We start from the raw sequence: 17886 nt of genomic DNA on the forward strand, positions 1-17886 counted from the left end.
GACCAAGCTGGACCACTGTAACAATGTAAACATTTCTAAAACTGGAAACTATCTTTATTATTAATGTAGGCATGCTGCCATTTTGAGTTAGTAGGTATGTTTGTAATTACCAGGTTCCTTGGATTGACCCCACAAAGACACGATATGATCCATCTGTGGCACGATGGCTTAACTGAGTGGCAAAACCTGAAGTGAAATGAAAAATACAGAAAAAAGGAGAGGAAAAGTTAAAGAAAATGTGTGAGCTATACTGTATACAGTACACTATATATATATATATATATATATATATATATATATATATATATATATATATATATATATACAAACCCAATTCCAAAAAAGTTGGGACACTGTACAAATTGTGAGTAAAAAAGGAATGGACTAATTTACAAATCTCATAAACTTATATTTTATTCACAATATAATATAGAAAACATATCAAATGTTGAAAGTGAGACATTTTGAAATGTCATGCCAAATATTGGCTCATTTTGGATTTCATGAAAGCGACACATTCCAAAAAAGTTGGAACAGGTAGCAATAAGAGGCCGGAAAAGTTAAATGTACATATAAGGAACAGCTGGAGGACCAATTTGCAACTTATTAGGTCAATTGGAAACATGATTGGGTATATAAAGAGCCTCTTAGAGTGGCAGTGTTTCTCAGAAGTCAAGATGGGCAGAGGATCACCAATAGGGATGATCGAACGGTTCAGGTCGACCATCGGTTCAACCCGAACATTGGCTGTTCGAAATTCGGCCGAATTCCTAACTTTTTGCGGTAAGAGTTCGGAATTCGGCCACCAGAACCGCCCAAAATGCAATGGGACAGGAACTGGGCTTTAAAAGCCTGTGATTGGACCAGAAACGTCAGTAAAAGCCAATTGAGGGGGCAGGAGTCTGCTAGGATTGTGATTGGAGTGACTACGGGGTCCAGAGGCCAATCAGTAGTGAATACGCCCCCCAGTTTATAACATAGCCCCGCCAAAACTCTAGCACTGTAATACAGGGGCTGTGGAAGAGAGTGGAAGCATTAGTGTTACTCCTGCTGTATGGAGCTGTTCTTTTAGTGTGAGGAAAGGGATATGCAGTGTAGTTAGGGTACTATATACCACTATAGTTAGATTCAATAATATAGTTTCTGTAGGGATACCTTTAAGTGTCAGGGTGACCGTAGTGTAGTTTAGGTGATTCTGCCTGAGACTGCCATACCAGGGTGACCGAACTGTAACATGTCAGGGTGACCGTAATGTAGTTAGCTGACTCTGCCTGCCATCTGCCATACCAGGGCGACCGAACTGTAACATGTCAGGGTGACCGTAATGTAGTTAGCTGACTCTGCCTGCCAGCTGCCATACCAGGGTGATGGAACTGTAACATGTCAGGGTGACCGTAATGTAGTTAGCTGACTCTGCCTGCCATACCAGGGTGACTGAACTGTAACATGTCAGGGTGACCCCACTTTGCAGATTTTGGGTAAGGGATATATATATATATATATATATATATATATATATATAAAGTAAAACACACCAAACACACTGATACATTGCAAAATAAAATATATTCACATTTGGATTCCCCCCAGTGCCCTTTCCTGCATTTTTACTGTTCTTTTCATGTACAGTATATGTATATTTAGAGAGGCTGGAATCACCCTTTTTTTATGGATAGTGTAGGACCCACTGATAATGGGGTATTTGACACAGTGGTGGGCTTGAGCACGATATGGCCATATGGTGGGACTAAATACTAAATCCCCATTTTTATTTATGGATTGTCTCCATATTTGATAGTCATTTCTTTTGCATGTGTGCGCTATTCTTTTTTAATATACATGTTGCTTGGTTCATAGCTGCACTGGCTTTAGATATACATGTTCAGGGTTTGCTCCCCCAATTTTTTGCTTGTTTATTATGTATTCGGTCTGACCAGACTTCTGGGGTTGAGCATCCCATCCCCCACACACACCTGTACTTTATCGGTGTCCACTATCAAGTAGATATAGGAGGAGTCCCCTGTAGTGCATTGGCACATCTTTCCCAGCAAGGAGTGTTGTCTCCAAGGGTTAGAGAGGCTGGAATCACCCCTTTTTTATGGATAGTGTAGGACCCACTGATAATAGGGTACTTTGACGCAGTGGTGGGCTTGAGCACGATATGGCCATATGGTGGGACTAAATCCCCATTTTTATTTATGGATTGTCTCCATATTTGATAGTCATTTCTTTTGCATGTGTGCGCTATTCTTTTTTAATATACATGTTGCTTGGTCCATAGCTGCACTGGCTTTAGATATACATGTTCAGGGTTTGCTCCCCCAATTTTTTGCTTGTTTAATATATATATATATATATATATATATATATATATATACCCCTATACAGAAGTTCAGATGTCATGCCTGCCTCCAAACGCCCAAAAAACGCCTGAAAAACGCCTGAAACAAAAATGTCCAGGTGTGAAAGGAGGATAACACCATCCCTGCGCTACTGAAATTCTAAGAAAAATTATCTTTTTTCTCTGGTTCTGGGCATGCTACAGAGCTGAAACTTCACAGGCACACTTTTTAGACCCCCCAGACACTAAATCCAAAGAAATCTCTCTTTTTTTTTTTTTCAATAATTTTTTCAATAATTGTCTCTCTATCAAAAAAGACAATTTTTAAGAACTTTTTTTGTGTGATCAACAGTCCCTGGGGCATGACCCAGAACCCTAGGAACTTTTTAGGGGCATTTATTGGGTTTTAGGGCTTCAAAATGGTGTTTTTTTATTCTAGAAGTTCGGGTCCCATTGATTTCAATGGGGTTCTGGAATCCGAACCGAAATTTTGGGAAATTCGGGTGTTCTGGTCGAACCGAACTTTTCAAAAGTTCGATCATCCCTAATCACCAATTCCCCCAATGCTGCAGCGAAAAAATAGTGAAGCAATATCAGAAAGGAGTTTCTCAGAGAAAAATTGCAAAGAGTTTGAAGTTATCATCATCTACAGTGCATAATATCATCCAAGGATTCAGAGAATCTGGAACAATCTCTGTGCGCAAGAGAGGGCGGAAAACCATACTGGATGCCCATGATCTTCGGGCCCTTAGATGGCACTGCATCACATACAGGAATGCTACTATAATGGAAATCACAACATGGGCTCAGGAATACTTCCAGAAAACATTGTCGGTGAACACAATCCACCGTGCCATTCGCCGTTTCCATCTAAAACTCTATAGGCCAAAAAAGAAGCCATATCTAAACATGTAAATCAAAAATAATCAGCACAAGCCCACATTAAAAAGAAAAAAAAAGAATCAATCAAGATTCTTGTGCACAAGGCTGCAAACAATCAGTGCCAAACACAAAAACACCTGTGAAAACTTAAAGAAAATAATATTGCTGCGCCAAGTCTTTCATTGGAGATAAATAAATAAATATGTTTGGTGTACAAAATGTTATCACAATAACTCTAAATCAGTCCATCAACTGTAATACTAAAGTGATAAATCAATTTCTGAGCCGTGATTATAAAATCAATAATATTAATAGTCCCAATCCTCAGTGAAAATAGTGACTGAAAGAAAATCAAAAAATCTTCATCCACAAACGTGATCAAACGTGCTGCATGCTTCACTCCAGGTGCTCCTAGTGACTAGTGACAGATTAGCAGCTCACCTTAGGAACAGACTCCTGAGAGTCAATACACACTCTGGAATAATCAGGCAGGCTCCTCCCACGTATGCGTTGCGTCATAGACTTCGTCAGCGGGGTCTATGACGAAGTCTATGACACAACGCATACGGGGGAGGAGCCTGCACGTCATCACGTTGATTCCCGGAGACCACAGGCAGCGTTTGATGCTATGATAAGTCCGCACTGCTGAAGTGCTTTGAAATGTAAGTGTGATTTCACCATTTATGATTTAATAAATAGCCTTAAAATCAGAGAGCACTAGATCTTGCTTTTATTTTTTCCACACCGATGCTATATAAACCTGGAGGGACTATCAGGAGGCGGTGATTATTCCAGAGTGTGTATTGACTCTTAAGGAGTCTGTTCCTAAGGTGAGCTGCTAATCTGTCACTAGGAGCGCCTGGAGTGAAGCATGCAGCACTTTTGATCACGTTTGTGGATGAAGATTTTTTGATTTTCTTTCAGTCACTATTTTCACTGAGGATTGGGACTATTAATATTATTGATTTTATAATCACGGCTCAGAAATTGATTTATCACTTTAGTATCACAGTTGATGGACTGATTTAGAGTTATTGTGATAACATTTTGTACACCAAACATATTTATTTATTTATCTCCAATGAAAGACTTGGCGCAGCAATATCTAAACATGATCCAGAAGCGCAGGCATTTTCTCTGGGCCAAGGCTCATTTAAAATGGACTGTGGCAAAGTGGAAAACTGTTCTGTGGTCAGGCGAATCAAAATTTGAAGTTCTTTTTGGAAAACTGGGACAAGGACAACCCAAGTTGTTATCAGCGCTCAGTCCAGAAGCCTGCATCACTGATGGTATGGGGTTGCATGAGTGTGTGTGGCATGGGCAGCTTACACATCTGGAAAAGCACCATCAATGCTGAAAGGTATATCCAAATTCAAGAACAACATATGCTCCCATCCAGACGTCATCTCTTTCAGGGAAGACCTTGCATTTAACAACATGACAATGCCAGACCACACATTGCATCAATTACAACATCATGGCTGCGTAGAAGAAGGAACCCGGGTACTGAAATGGCCAGCCTGCAGTCCAGATATTTCACCCATAGAAAACATTTGGCGCATCATAAAGGGGAAAATGTGACAAATAAGACCTAAGGCAGTTGAGCAACTAGAAGCCTGTATTAGACAAGAATGGGACAACATTCCTGTTCCTAAACATGAGCAACTTGTCTCCTCAGTCCCCAGACATTTGCAGACTGTTATAAAAAGAAGAGGGAAGGCCACACAGTGGTAAACATGGCCTTGTCCCAACTTTTTTGAGATGTGTTGATGCCATGAAATTTAAAATCAACGTATGTTTCCCTTAAAATGATACATTTTCTCAGTTTAAACATTTGATATGTCATCTATGTTGTATTCTGAATAAAATATTGGAATTTAAAAATTCCACATCATTGCATTCTGGTTTTATTCACAATTTGTACAGTGTCCCAACTTTTTTGGAATCGGGTTTGTATTTGTAAATATTGTATTATATATTTTCATGCAACATCACTGAAGAAATGACACTTTGCTACAATGTAAAGTAGTGAATGTACAGTTTGTATAACAGTGTAAATTTGCTGTCTGCTCAAAATAACTCAACACACAGCCATTAATGTCTAAACCTCTGGCAACAAAAGTGAGTACACCCTGAAGTGAAAATGTCCAAATTGGGCCCAAAAGTGTCAATATTTTGCGTGGCCACCATATTTTCCCAGCATTGCCATAACCCTCTGGGGCATGGAGTTCACCAGAGCTTCACAGGTTGCCTTTGGATTCCCCTTCCACTCCTCCATGACAACATTATTGAGCTGGTATTATAACTGGTGTGATCGACCAATGCCCCCCCCCCACCCCTTACCACATATTGAAGTGGGGTGTTATCTGAGTATACTTTTACAAGTGTATTTGTGTCCTGCAACAATATTAAGTACAGAGTTAAGTCTGATACACACAGTGCCAAACTCACTGGCCAATTTTTTTAACAACTGGTGTGATAGACCAGTGGCCCCCCAATACCACCTGTTATTGAACAATATTATTTTCTAAGAGTGTATTTTAGTCCTCCAAAAATTTGGCCTCTTGCTGTGTAAACTGTGCTACATACAGTGACAACAGTTACTGGCCAATTATTTGTAGAACTGTTGTAATAAACCTGTGGCTCCCCAATACCACAGATTGAAGTGAGGTGTTATTTAACAGTATACTTTTCTAAGATTGTATTTTAGTCCAGCAAAAATTTGACCTCTCTTGCTGTGTTAACTGTGCTACACACAGTGACAACAGTTACCGGCCAATTATTTGTAGCACTGGTTTGATAAAACTGTGCCCCCCAATAGCACAGATTGAAATGAGGTGTTTTTTAATAGTATACTTTTCTAAGATTGTATTTTAGTCCTGCAAAAATGTGGCCTCTTTTGCTGTGTTAACTGTGCTACACACAGTGACAACAGTTACTGGCCAATTATTTGTAGAACTGGCGGACTGATGGACCGGCAGATAGGGAGGAGAGGCAGGCAGAACTTGCATTGCACAAGAGGTACAAAGCAGACTGCAAATGTATCAGGAGCGAGCCATCAACCATGTACAGTCACATCTGGCGCTCCCAGGACGCTGGCACATGGCTCCGTAGTGTGGGCTTTTTTTAATGTGTCTGTTGCTGACAACAGTGTTGCCATCTGCAGCCTTTGCAGTCAACGCATAAGTCGCGGTAAGCCCAACACTCACCTAGGGACAACCACCTTAAGAAGGCACCTGAAATCCCATCACCGAGCCCAGTGGGAGCAACACCGTCATAACCCACAAAGCCACACTCCAGGCTCTCACCGTCCAGCCTCTTCTCCTTCTACTCTCTCCTCACATTTGTCCTCCACTCCACCTTCCATGATGCCGTCGTCACATTGTTCTGGAAAAAGGCAGGCTTCTGTGGCTCAAATGTTGGAGAGTAAAAAAAGGTGTCCGACAGGTGTCCGACTACATCGGGTTAACGACCGATGTGGACGCTCTGAGGAGTGATGAACTCCTGGACTACTGGGTGGGCAGGCTTGACCTCTGTCTAGAGCTTGCACAATTTGCAATTGAACTGTTGGCTTGCCCCCCATCCAGTGTCCTGTCCGAAAGGACGTTCAGCACAGCAGGGGGGATCGTGACCGATAAGCGCACTCGCCTAGCTCATGACAGTGTAGACTACCTCACATTTATAAAAATGAATGAGGCATGGATCTCTGAGGAATTCAACACATGTGACCACCAGTAGACCATGTTTCATTCAATTCCTCATGCCAGGCCACAAATATCTGCCAGACCGCCATCAACCCACAACAATTCCTGGTCCTTGGCTTCGCTACATACAGCGGCATAAAAGGCATTTCATGTCTATTGAATGGCTAATTTTTGGAGCCTATACAGGCCGACACCAAATTCCGTATACTGTGTGAATGCCTAATGTACCTCTAGCCATCAATTACTGCGTTCTTTGCTTTCAGTTAAACCCATGTGGGCCAATTTTGGGGCCTATACAGGCCGACACTTACTTCTGTATACTGTGAATGCCTAGCCATCAAATACACTACGTTCTTTGCTGTCAGTTAAACTCATGTGGGCTAATTTTTGGGGCCTATACAGGCCGACACTTGCTTCTGTATACAGTGAATGCCTAACGTACCTCTAGCCATCAAATATACTACGTTCTTTGCTGTCAGTTAAACTTATGTGGGCTAATTTTTGGGGCCTATACAGGCCGACACTTACTTCTGTATCCTGTGAATGCCTAATGTACCTCCAGCCATCAAATACACTACATTCTTAGCTATCAGTTAAACCCATGTGAGCAAATTTTTGGAGCCTATGCAGGCCGACACTTACTTCTGTATCGTGTGAATGCCTAATGTACCTCCAGCTATCAAATATACTACGTTCTTAGCTGTCAGTTAAACCCAGGTGAGCTAATTTTTGGAGCCGATACAGGCCGACACTTACTTCTGTATCCTGTGAATGCCTAATGTACCTCTAGCCATCAAATACACTACGTTCTTAGCTGTCAGTTAAACCCATGTGAGCTAATTTTTGGAGCCTATACAGGCTGACACTTACTTCTGTATCCTGTGAATGCCTAATGTACCTCTAGCCATCAAATACACTACATTCTTAGCTGTCAGTTAAACTCATGTGAGCTAATTTTTGGGGCCCATACAGGCTGACACTTACTTCTGTATCCTGTGAATGCCTAATGTACCTTCAACCACAGAATACTTTGTTCTTAGCTGTCAGGTAAACCCATGTGGGCTAATTTTTGGGGCCTTTTATGGCCGCCACTTACTTCTGTATCCTGTGAATGCCTAATGTATAGAGTTGAGCGAACACCTGGATGTTCGGGTTTGGCGGGTTCGACCGAACTTGAAAAAAAAGTCCGGGTTCGTGACCCGGACTTAACCCGAACTTTGTCCCAATCCTGAACCCCATTAAAGTCAACGGAGAACCGAACTTTTGAGCACTAAAATGCCTCTAAAACAAACGTGGAAAGGGCTAGAGGGCTGCAAATGGCAGCAAAATCATCTTAATGGCATGGCAAGTGCTTTGCAAACAAATGTGGATAGGGAAATAACTTAAAATAACAGAAAAAACAGAAAAATAAAAAATAAGCATCTTGTATGTTGTAGGAGGAGGACAATGCCCATATGGAGTAGGAGGTTGAGGTGGCGGTGGATATGGCGGTGTAGGTGGAAGCGGCGGTGGCAGTGGAGGAGGAGGACGAGGTAGCCAACGCTGGTTTTGGTTTTTAATAAAAAAAAATTCGGGTACACCCCAAAAGAGTAAGAAAGATCACATCCAGCAATGGCTGGGTAAGGCCGGTATACATGTCTATTCTGCACAAGGTACGGACAAGTCCTGTGGGATCCATGTCTGGTTAATTTTAATGAACGTGAACTTGTCCACATTGGCTCTGGACAGGCGGCTGCACTTGTCTGTGATAACGCCCCCAGCCGTGCTTAATACCCGTTCAGATAATACACTGGCTGTAGGGCAGGCCAGCACCTCCAAGGCATAAAGGGCAAGCTCAGGCCATGTGCCCAACTTTCAAAAAGGACAGATCCTGCACATGCTGATATAATACAACAAGTACAAAGAGGAGTACTTCACCAGCCCATGGCGCTGTCCATGTGTTCACCTCCTTTGTTTGTATGTTTTTAGCTGAAATGTCCTGGTTGCTGCTGCTCCTCTCTCACTCCACTGGGGGGGGGGGGGGGGGCTGATCAAAACAATTCAAATCTGTAAAGAAAAGCGCACGCAACCTCGGGCAATAACGCTTTAATAAAGGACAATAACACAGTACATTGGAATTGCACTCACACTTTTCCTTTAAGGCAATCGCTTTACAGCATTCCAACAGGAGCTACTCGCTCCTCCCGTCCCTCCAGATGGTGACTCTGCGGTCTCCTCATCCGCGGCTGCCGCCGTTGTATCCCCGCTTTCCTTCACTTCCTGTGTTGCCTGGTCACCGGATGCCGGTTCTAGTGCGCCTGCGCACTATACCGACGTGATCTACGACGCCTCAGGAGAGCCTCAGCCAAAGCCGGAGCCACAAGTTGCACGGAGCTGCGAGGTGGGGGATTCAAGACACGGGTGCACTGCCTCTGCTGTTGCTACGGACAACGCGTTTCGGAGGCGAAGCCTCCTTCCTCAGGTCCCACCTTGCTTCCTGCTGACGCCCCTCCCTATATACCCGGGATACCATTGGCCCTAATTAGTTGATTGTATATTCTTAAAGGGGCCAGTAACCAATAATCTTTATCCACCTCGGCTGGGACGGGAGAAGCAAGTGGCTATCCACTTTTAAAAAACATATATTAAAAATACAATTTAAGATACAATTTGAAATACAATTTAAAACAGTACAGTACAAGCGCAGATATAAACCAGAGCTGTTATGGATACATATTCGGATATCACATTCCCTACATAGCAATGGTTTTCTCCTGCTATAAATAAATTAGACGTATCTTAGGAGTATATATATATATATATATATATAAAACTCTAAACTACATCAGCATTTCCTTATACCAATAATCGACAAATCTTTTTAATTCCACATTGTCTCTCATCCATCTACCAGAACAATTTCATAAACCAGGATAATTTCATAAAACATATAATAAATATATAATTAGATAATTAAAAATACTAGACTCATTAAAATTCAATAGGATAAGATTCAGTTCCATATGGCACATATGCAGTTATCAAATAGTATATGAGGATACTACTCTATATAGGCCAACCAAATATACTACACGGCAGTTGTTCATACTTCTCGTATATATATATATATATATATATATATATATATATATATATATATATATATATATACACACATGAGAAATACATACTGTATATATACATACCTACACATACCTATCGGTGGTGACACCCTGAGTTTCCCCAAATATGTATATATATATACCGTATATACATACACTCCCATGCCCGGCTGCTCAGATACTGTTGTGTGGGCACGAATGTGCATATGCCTCCATGCACACTTCGCAGACACATGGCCGGGCAGGGACTGTGTTCCCTACCCTAAGTTACCGTGTGTTTGTGCATGTGCTTGAACCCACTCAACCATGCTCACACCCCAATGCTAATATGTCAAATAATCGTATTGACTTCAAGCTCCTCATTGAGCCCACCCGGCGACATGGACCCAAGCGTAAAGATCCAGAATGTTTCTTGCCTGCACAGGATCGAAAACCTTTCACCCTCTGGGAGAGTCATAGATATGGCTTCAATCCCAAATAGTTCCAGGCCTGCAGTATCCCCACCATGCGCTTTACAGAAGTGTCTTGGCACGCTGTGCTTGTCTTTTTTCTGCTCAATAAACCGGCGATGTTCGCCAAACCTGGTGCGCATTGCTCTAACTGTCCTACCAACATAAATTAAGCCACATGGGCACCTCAAGCCATAGACCACAAACTGTGTACCACAGCTAATAAATTGTTTGATATTATAGGAGCGCCCTATAACTGATGTAAAGCTACTTTTGCCATGTTGCATAAATGCACAAGCCTTGCATCTGCTCTGCTTGCACTTATACGAGCCTACCATATTAAAGAGAACTGGGATATTGGATGCTCTGTTATGGCATTTCATACTTTTTATTTTGCTTGGAGCAACCAAACTCTTAACATTGCTAGCCCGCCTAAACACCACTTTGGGTTTTTTTTGGGAGCACTCTACCTAGGGCTGCATCCTGCTGCAGAATAGGCCAATGTTTCTGCAGAACTCTCTTAATGGCCCAATGTTGGTCATTGAATTTTGTAATAAACATAACTTCTCGGGAAGCACCGTTCTCCACAGCTGCCTTGCTACTACAGCCTTCTATATAGCGATCTCTGGCTTTATGTATATGCTGCACAGCATACCCTTTCTCCATAAATTTTTTCTCTAAGATTTTAGCTTGCAACAGATATTGCTCAGTATCTGTGCAATTTCTACGCAGCCTACAAAATTGACTGTAGGGTATGTTTTCTTTCCATTTGGGCAAATGGCAGCTCTTCCAGTGTAAATAAGAGTTACCTGCTGTTTCCTTAAAGTGCGTTTTGGATGTGATAGCCCCTTCTTCATTCCAGGTCAATTCTAGATCCAAAAATACAAGGGACTTCGCATCTAGTACATGCGTGAACCTAATGCTGTATGGATTGGTGTTACAGTAGTTCACAAATTCTACTGCCCTGTCAGCTGAACCATCCCATATTACTAATACATCATCGATGTAACGCCCATAGTACACCAAATGCTGTGCAAACGGGTTCTGCATACAGATATGGAATTTTTCCCAAAACCCCATGAATAGGTTTGCATAGCATGGTGCAAAATGTGCGCCCATCGCATTGCCTGAAATCTGTCTATAGTGTTTTCCCTGGAACTCGAAATAGTTCCTTTCCAGTGCAAATTGCGTGCAAGCACTGTTAAAATCTGACTGGTCCGGATTGAGGTACTCCGCACCCGACAGGAAGTGTTCTACGGCCTTTAGTCCACCCTCATGGGGTATCGAAGTATACAGGGAGCACACATCCAGGGATAGCCACAGATAGTTGGGTTCCCACCTATAATTCTGTAGTATCTCCAGCACCTGTGTGGAATCCCTAATGTATGCCGGGAGTGATGTAACTATCGGCTGTAGATGGAGATCCACATATTGGGAGAGTCTGCTGGTAATACTCTCCATGGCCGCTACAATTGGCCTACCAGGAGGACAAACTGGATTTTTATGTATCTTTGGGGTATGATAGAAGTACGGGGTTTAAAATAATTATTTAGAAAAAACAGTTTCTCAGATTTATTGATGATTTTACTGTTAAAGGCCTTATTAATAAGCTCCTGTAGTTCTATCTTATACTGAGGAGGGGATCCTGGCTCAGAACCTCATAGATGTTATGGTCCGACAATAGTCTTACCACTTCCCCAATATAATCCTCCCTATTTTGTACTACTATCCCTCCTCCTTTGTCCGCTACCCTTATGATAATATCGCTATTCTTTTTCATACGATTAAGTGCCACTATTTCTTCTGAGGATAAGTTGTTAGTACTTAGCTTCCCCTTAGGGCGGGCACAGATTTTATTAAAATCCGCATACACCATGGAATAGAATGTTTTGGTATATTCATTCTTAACATGATGCGGGTAGAAACTGGACTTGGGTCTAAAATGGCTATACTTTATCTCATTGTAATAGGGGTTAGAGATAGCATTATCTGGTGTTATACCCCCTTCAAGCCATAATTCTTCCAATATGTCTAACACTTCTCTATCTAATTCTGATTCTCCTAACTCCCCACCGTCCTCCTCCTCAGCCATCTCCGTGGGGTCTGAGGGGCCTATGGACACCTCTTTAACCTTTGCATTTTGGAGGCTGAAGAATCTCTGTACTATAAGGTCCCTCATGTACTTATGCATATCTTTAAACAGATCAAAGAGGTTAGCATTACTACTTGGGGCAAAATTGAGCCCCTTCTGTAGTAAGCTAATTTCTCCTTCTCCAAGTACATGTGTTGACAAATTGAATATTTTTACTGTGGAGATAGGTGATGTAGTTTTCCTCTTTTTATTTTGTTTCCCCTTTCCTCCTCTGCTTCCTCTATATCTCCTATTTTCCTTTTTTCTGTGGGAGGGGGGCGGTCTAAAAAAGTCCCATCACTGGTCTGGGGCATATGTCCTGCCTGGGCATCTAGCTCCTCTCCTCTGCCCAACTTGGAGACCCAGAAGTTGAAGGGGCCAGACCCGTCATTCAGTACGTCTAGGCGTGTGCACACATACTGCTCCACCATGTTAGGGAAATGCTGCCTCCTGCTAATAAGTTCCATATCAGCTGCTGGTGCTGCTGCTTGTTGTGGCGAGCTGACAAAGCTTTTCCACATTTCGGCCATGCTAACCTTGCCTTCTGAGGTGCTGGCGGTGCCTTGTGCTTCCACTGTGCTCCCGCTGTCAGGTGGGAATGCCACCAGCAGCGCATCTACCAGCGTGCGCTTGTACTCCCGATCGCGCTCCAGTGAGGGAATTAAGGGCGGTACATTTTCCTTGTAACGGGGATCCAGAAGGGTGGCCACCCAGTAATCAGCACAACTTAATATGTGGGAAACTCGGTGGTCATTGCGGTGACAATGCAGCATGTAATCGCTCATGTGTGCCAGGCAACGAAAAGCTGTCCTCTGTGGGAGGTGTATCCTCTGTGTCCTCAGTATCCCCCCGGCCATGCACCAGTGATGGCCATGAGCTGGCCTAGGTGCCACCCTGCTGTGAACATGGTTCCATATCCTTCATCTCCTCCTCCTCATCCTCGTCATCCTCCAGAACTGTGCCCCTGCTGGACAATTGTGTCCCTGGCATTTGTGTGTGCAGGAACCCACCCTCGGAGCCACTTCCGAATGACTGCCCTGAAAGTCTTGGAAATTTTACCTCTTCATCCTTCCACCACCTCCTCCTCCTCATTCTGTGCCAAATCCTCTTCTATCATCGCCCGAAGTGTTTTTTCAAGAAGGCATAGAAGTAGGATAGTTAAGCTGAGAACGGCGTCATCGGCACTGGCCATGTTAGTGGAGTACTCGAAACAGCGCAACAAGGCACACAGGTCTCGCATGGTTGCCCAGTTATTGGTGGTGAAGTGGTGCTGTTCCGCAGAGCGACTCACGCGTGCGTGCTGCAGCTGAAACTCCACTATGGCCTGCTGCTGCTCGCACAGTCTGGCCAGCATGTGCAAGGTGGAAGTCCACCTTGTGGGCACGTCACATATGAGGCGGTGAGCGGGAAGCCCGAAGTTATGCTGCAGCGCTGACAGGCAAGCAGCAGCAGGGTGAGAATGCCCAAAGTGCGCACAGACGGCCCACACTTTCTGCAGCAGCTCTGACACATTGGGGTAATTTCTAAGAAACTTCTGCACCACCAAATTCAGCACATGCGCCAGGCAAGGGATGTGCGTCAAACCGGCTAGGCCCAGAGCTGCTATGAGATTTCGCCCGTTATCGCACACCACCAGGCCGGGCTTGAGGCTCGCTGGCAGCAACCACTCATTTGTCTGCTGTTCCATGCTCCTCCACAACTCCTGCGCGGTGTGTGGTTTTTTTAAAACTGCCTGCTGTCATTTACCCCTGGCTGTGCTGAAGTTGGTGGTGAAGGTGTTGCGCTGACCGGATGAGGAGGCGGTAGAGGACGAGGAAGCGGAGTAGGAGGAGTTAGGAACAGGAGGCAAACTGAAGTGCCCTGCAATCCTCGGTTGTGGAAGGACATGCGCCAAACTGCTATCTGCCTCAGGCCCAGTCACTACTGCATTTATCCGGTGTGCTGTTAGGGACATATAACATTCCTGACCGTGCTTACTGGTCCACATATCCGTAGTTAGGTGGACCTTGCCACAGATGATTTGCACAGTGCACACCTGATTTTATCACCCACTTGGTGGTGCAGGGAAGGGATGGCTTGCCTGGAAAAGTAGTGGCGGCTGGGCACGACGTACTGTGGGACAGCCACCGCCATAAGGCTCTTAAACCTCTGTGTCTCCACCAGCCGAAATGACAGCATTTCAAAGGTCCGGAATTTTGAAATACTAGCATTCAGGGCCAGGGACCGTGGGTGGGTAGGGGGGTACTTCCTCTTCTGCTCCAGTGTTTGGGAGATAAAAATCTGAACGCTTCCACGGGACATTGTGGAGATGGTTGTTGGTGACCCAGGTGGTGGTGTTGCTGGTGGATCCTCTGTTTGCGGGGTGGCAGGTGCCACTGTCACTACAGAGGTGGATGAAGAGGACTAGACTGCAGCAGCAGAAGAGGAAGCAGGAGGAGCCAGAGACCTTTCTTGGTTTTTGAGGTGTGCATTCCACTGCAGCTCATGCTTTGCACTTAGATGCCTGGTCATGCAGGTTGTGCTCAGGTTTAGAAGGTTTATGCCTCACTTCAGGCTCTGATTGCACAGTGTGCAAACCTCTCGTCTCCTGTCATCATCACATTGTCTGGAGAACTGCCATGCTAGGGAACTCCTGTGAGCTGGCTTTGGTGTGCTCGGTCCCTTGCTGCATTGGGCAGTAGCAGGCATAGTGTCTAGGGCACGCCCGCTCCGCTTTTGCACCCTGCTCCCTCTTCTGCTGTGCTGGTGGCTCTGTGCAACCACCGTCTCTTCCTCCAAACTACTCAGGTCACCATTCATTCCATGTGGGGTTGAGGACCTCATCGTCCTCCACATTGTCTTCCACCCAGTCTCCACCCCTGCCCTCCTTGTCGGTCTCCACAATTCGGAATTCCGCAGCAGTTGACACCTGTGTTTCGATGTCATCCGAGATGTGCTGCGATGGTCCTCCCTTCTACTCATCTGGAGACATAAGTGGTTGGGCATTGGTGTCAGGGCCGCTGAGAAGCCAGTACAGCCAGCCCTCCTGTAGGGGGCCCGAGCTCTGTCACTTCAGAAGAGGGGCCCGGGCACCTGCAGGAGAGGAGAGCTGACTGTACTGTCATGTGACTCCTGTGGATCTACTTGCAACACTGCCAGCTTTCTTCCTCCAGCAGCTTGGCAGAGGGATCGGTTCTACATGCTGGCAAAGTGTCCAGATCTGAAGTAGAAGGAGACAGCTGCAGAGTCTCTGTCTGTGTCTCTGCCAGGTCCTGAAACTCCCCTCCGTCTTTCCCCCTGGACAGTAGTCGGCAGTGTTATCTCCTGTCAGTGAGATGAATGAGCAGGAAGCTCCACCTCCCATCCTCTCACTGCTCTGCTTCACTGTGACCTCCAGCGTTTCGATGCATCAATGCTTCTGCTGGAGGGGGTGAGTGTGGGGGTGGGGGGTGTTGGGGGGTTCCTGCTAGAGTGAAGGGGACAGAAACTTCAGGATTTTTGAGAGGGGTGAACATGGACCCAGCCTAGAACTGCAGGCAGCTGCTACTGCACTGCTGGAGCTAGGAGCCAGTGGACACATCTCTGCCCAGCCTTTTCTATATACCACTCTTAAGGCCCACTTTATACTTCACATAGCAGAAACACACGTTCCTACTTGCATTTTTTTTCTTCCTTTTGGTAAATAGGTAACCTAATCACTTGAATGGGCTGTCATATGTGTGACAGACACATCATAGAGGCTCTAGTACCTATTAAGACATGCAGCTTTGCCACATGACAAAACGCAGGTCTGATAATTGCATTTGGGGTGCTATTAACAATTAATGACACCACAAGTGATTTGAGCATTTGCAGTGCATTTCCAAAATGCACTGCAAAACGCCCGTTACCTGTGCACTTATTCACACATTCAGGAAACATCACACAAGTGTAAATGCAGCCTGATGCCTAGTATATACTGCTAGTTTTTTTTTTTTTTTTTGTTCAACCCTGCGGGCTAAACAAAAAAACCTTACACCTCAGGTCAGAGCCGCTGTACTAACAACCCAATGTCAGTACAGCAATCTCCCCTGCTGTTCAATTGTGTTTTGACAAGGGGACCACCCACCCACCAGAAAACTCTGGTCAGCGCTCTCAGGCCATTGGCTGAGAGGACTGATTAGGAGATGGTTGGCAGACCTTTTTTGGTCATGCCCCTTCGACAGAAGCCAGCTATCATATAGTCAAACAGGACTGTGTACATGCCATGGCTGCGATGCTTTACTTCATAGCTGTGGCATTTTTAACGCAGGCTACAGAGTTTGACAGGCAGTATCACCTGTCAAACTCCCCATTGAGTTCAATAGGGTCGCTCTGCACCTTGAAGTCAAATAATTGGCTCACAGTTGCAATGCGATCTCACAATGTAAAATTGCCATTCAGCAATTTAAAAAAAAAAAAAAACATGCCAGTAGCAAGGCTCTAAATTCTGCCATGGCAGCATACCATTGCGACCATGGCATTCTAGAGAATTGATATTCCTGGGGGGGGCCCTGTCAGGTAGGTTGTAGGGGGCCCCGTGGTTTCTAACAGCGGCCCTGATTGGTGTACTCAATCTTTTCCACTTCTGGGGCAGGGCTAAGTGGATGGCCCTGGGAAACCATGCTAACAGAGTCATCACAAAAAAGAAGAGACTGCTGCATGACTTGGGGCGCAGACTGCTTCGCTGATTTGCAAGGGGGTGCGGTGACAGATTGATGGACATTGGCTGCAGGTGCCAACTCTGACCTTTCAGCAGAAGACTAGGTGGGAGACAATGTGAAGGAACTGGAGGCACAGTCAGCAACCAAATCTATTATCGCCTGTACTTGTTCTGGCCTCAACATTTGTAGAGGCACATTAGGTCCTGCCAAATACTGCTGCAGGTTCTGTCGCCTATTCCCAGCTGAGGAAGTTTTTTCACCTGTGCGTGTAGCTGGCACAGATCGACCACGTCCTCTCCTTGCAACAGGAGCTCCACCAGTAACACCATGACCCAGGCCACGTCCCTTATTTAACCTTCTCCTCATATTTATCGAATTTTGGATCTTCCCCGAAATGGGTTTTTATTGCAAGGCCCAATACAACAGTATGCAATGGGTGTATCTCACTGTAACATATGTGGACAGGGCCGCAATAAACTCTTTTGTCCCCTAAATAGTTTTTTTCATTGCAAGGTGCAATACAATAGTATGCAATGGGTGTATCTCACTGTAACATATGCAGACAGGGCTGCAATCAACTTTTTTTGTCCCCTAAATAGTTTTTTTATTGCAAGGCA

The 17886-nt window shown here is 44.6% G+C and overlaps 1 protein-coding gene across 1 annotated transcript in view; it reads right to left on the bottom strand.

The window, feature by feature from the left end:
- LOC309553570 (venom factor-like) overlaps window positions 1-17886 on the bottom strand; it is a 424228-nt gene that overhangs the window by 123285 nt on the left and 283057 nt on the right. The window contains exon 25 of the mRNA XM_082254842.1: window positions 111-186. Within this exon, the coding sequence (XP_082110968.1) occupies window positions 111-186 (76 nt within the window). The remainder of the gene's footprint in view (window positions 1-110; window positions 187-17886) is intronic.

Source organism: Pelophylax lessonae (genome assembly GCF_965119305.1).
Source record: "Pelophylax lessonae genome assembly, chromosome: 4".
Lineage (NCBI taxonomy): Eukaryota > Metazoa > Chordata > Amphibia > Anura > Ranidae > Pelophylax > Pelophylax lessonae.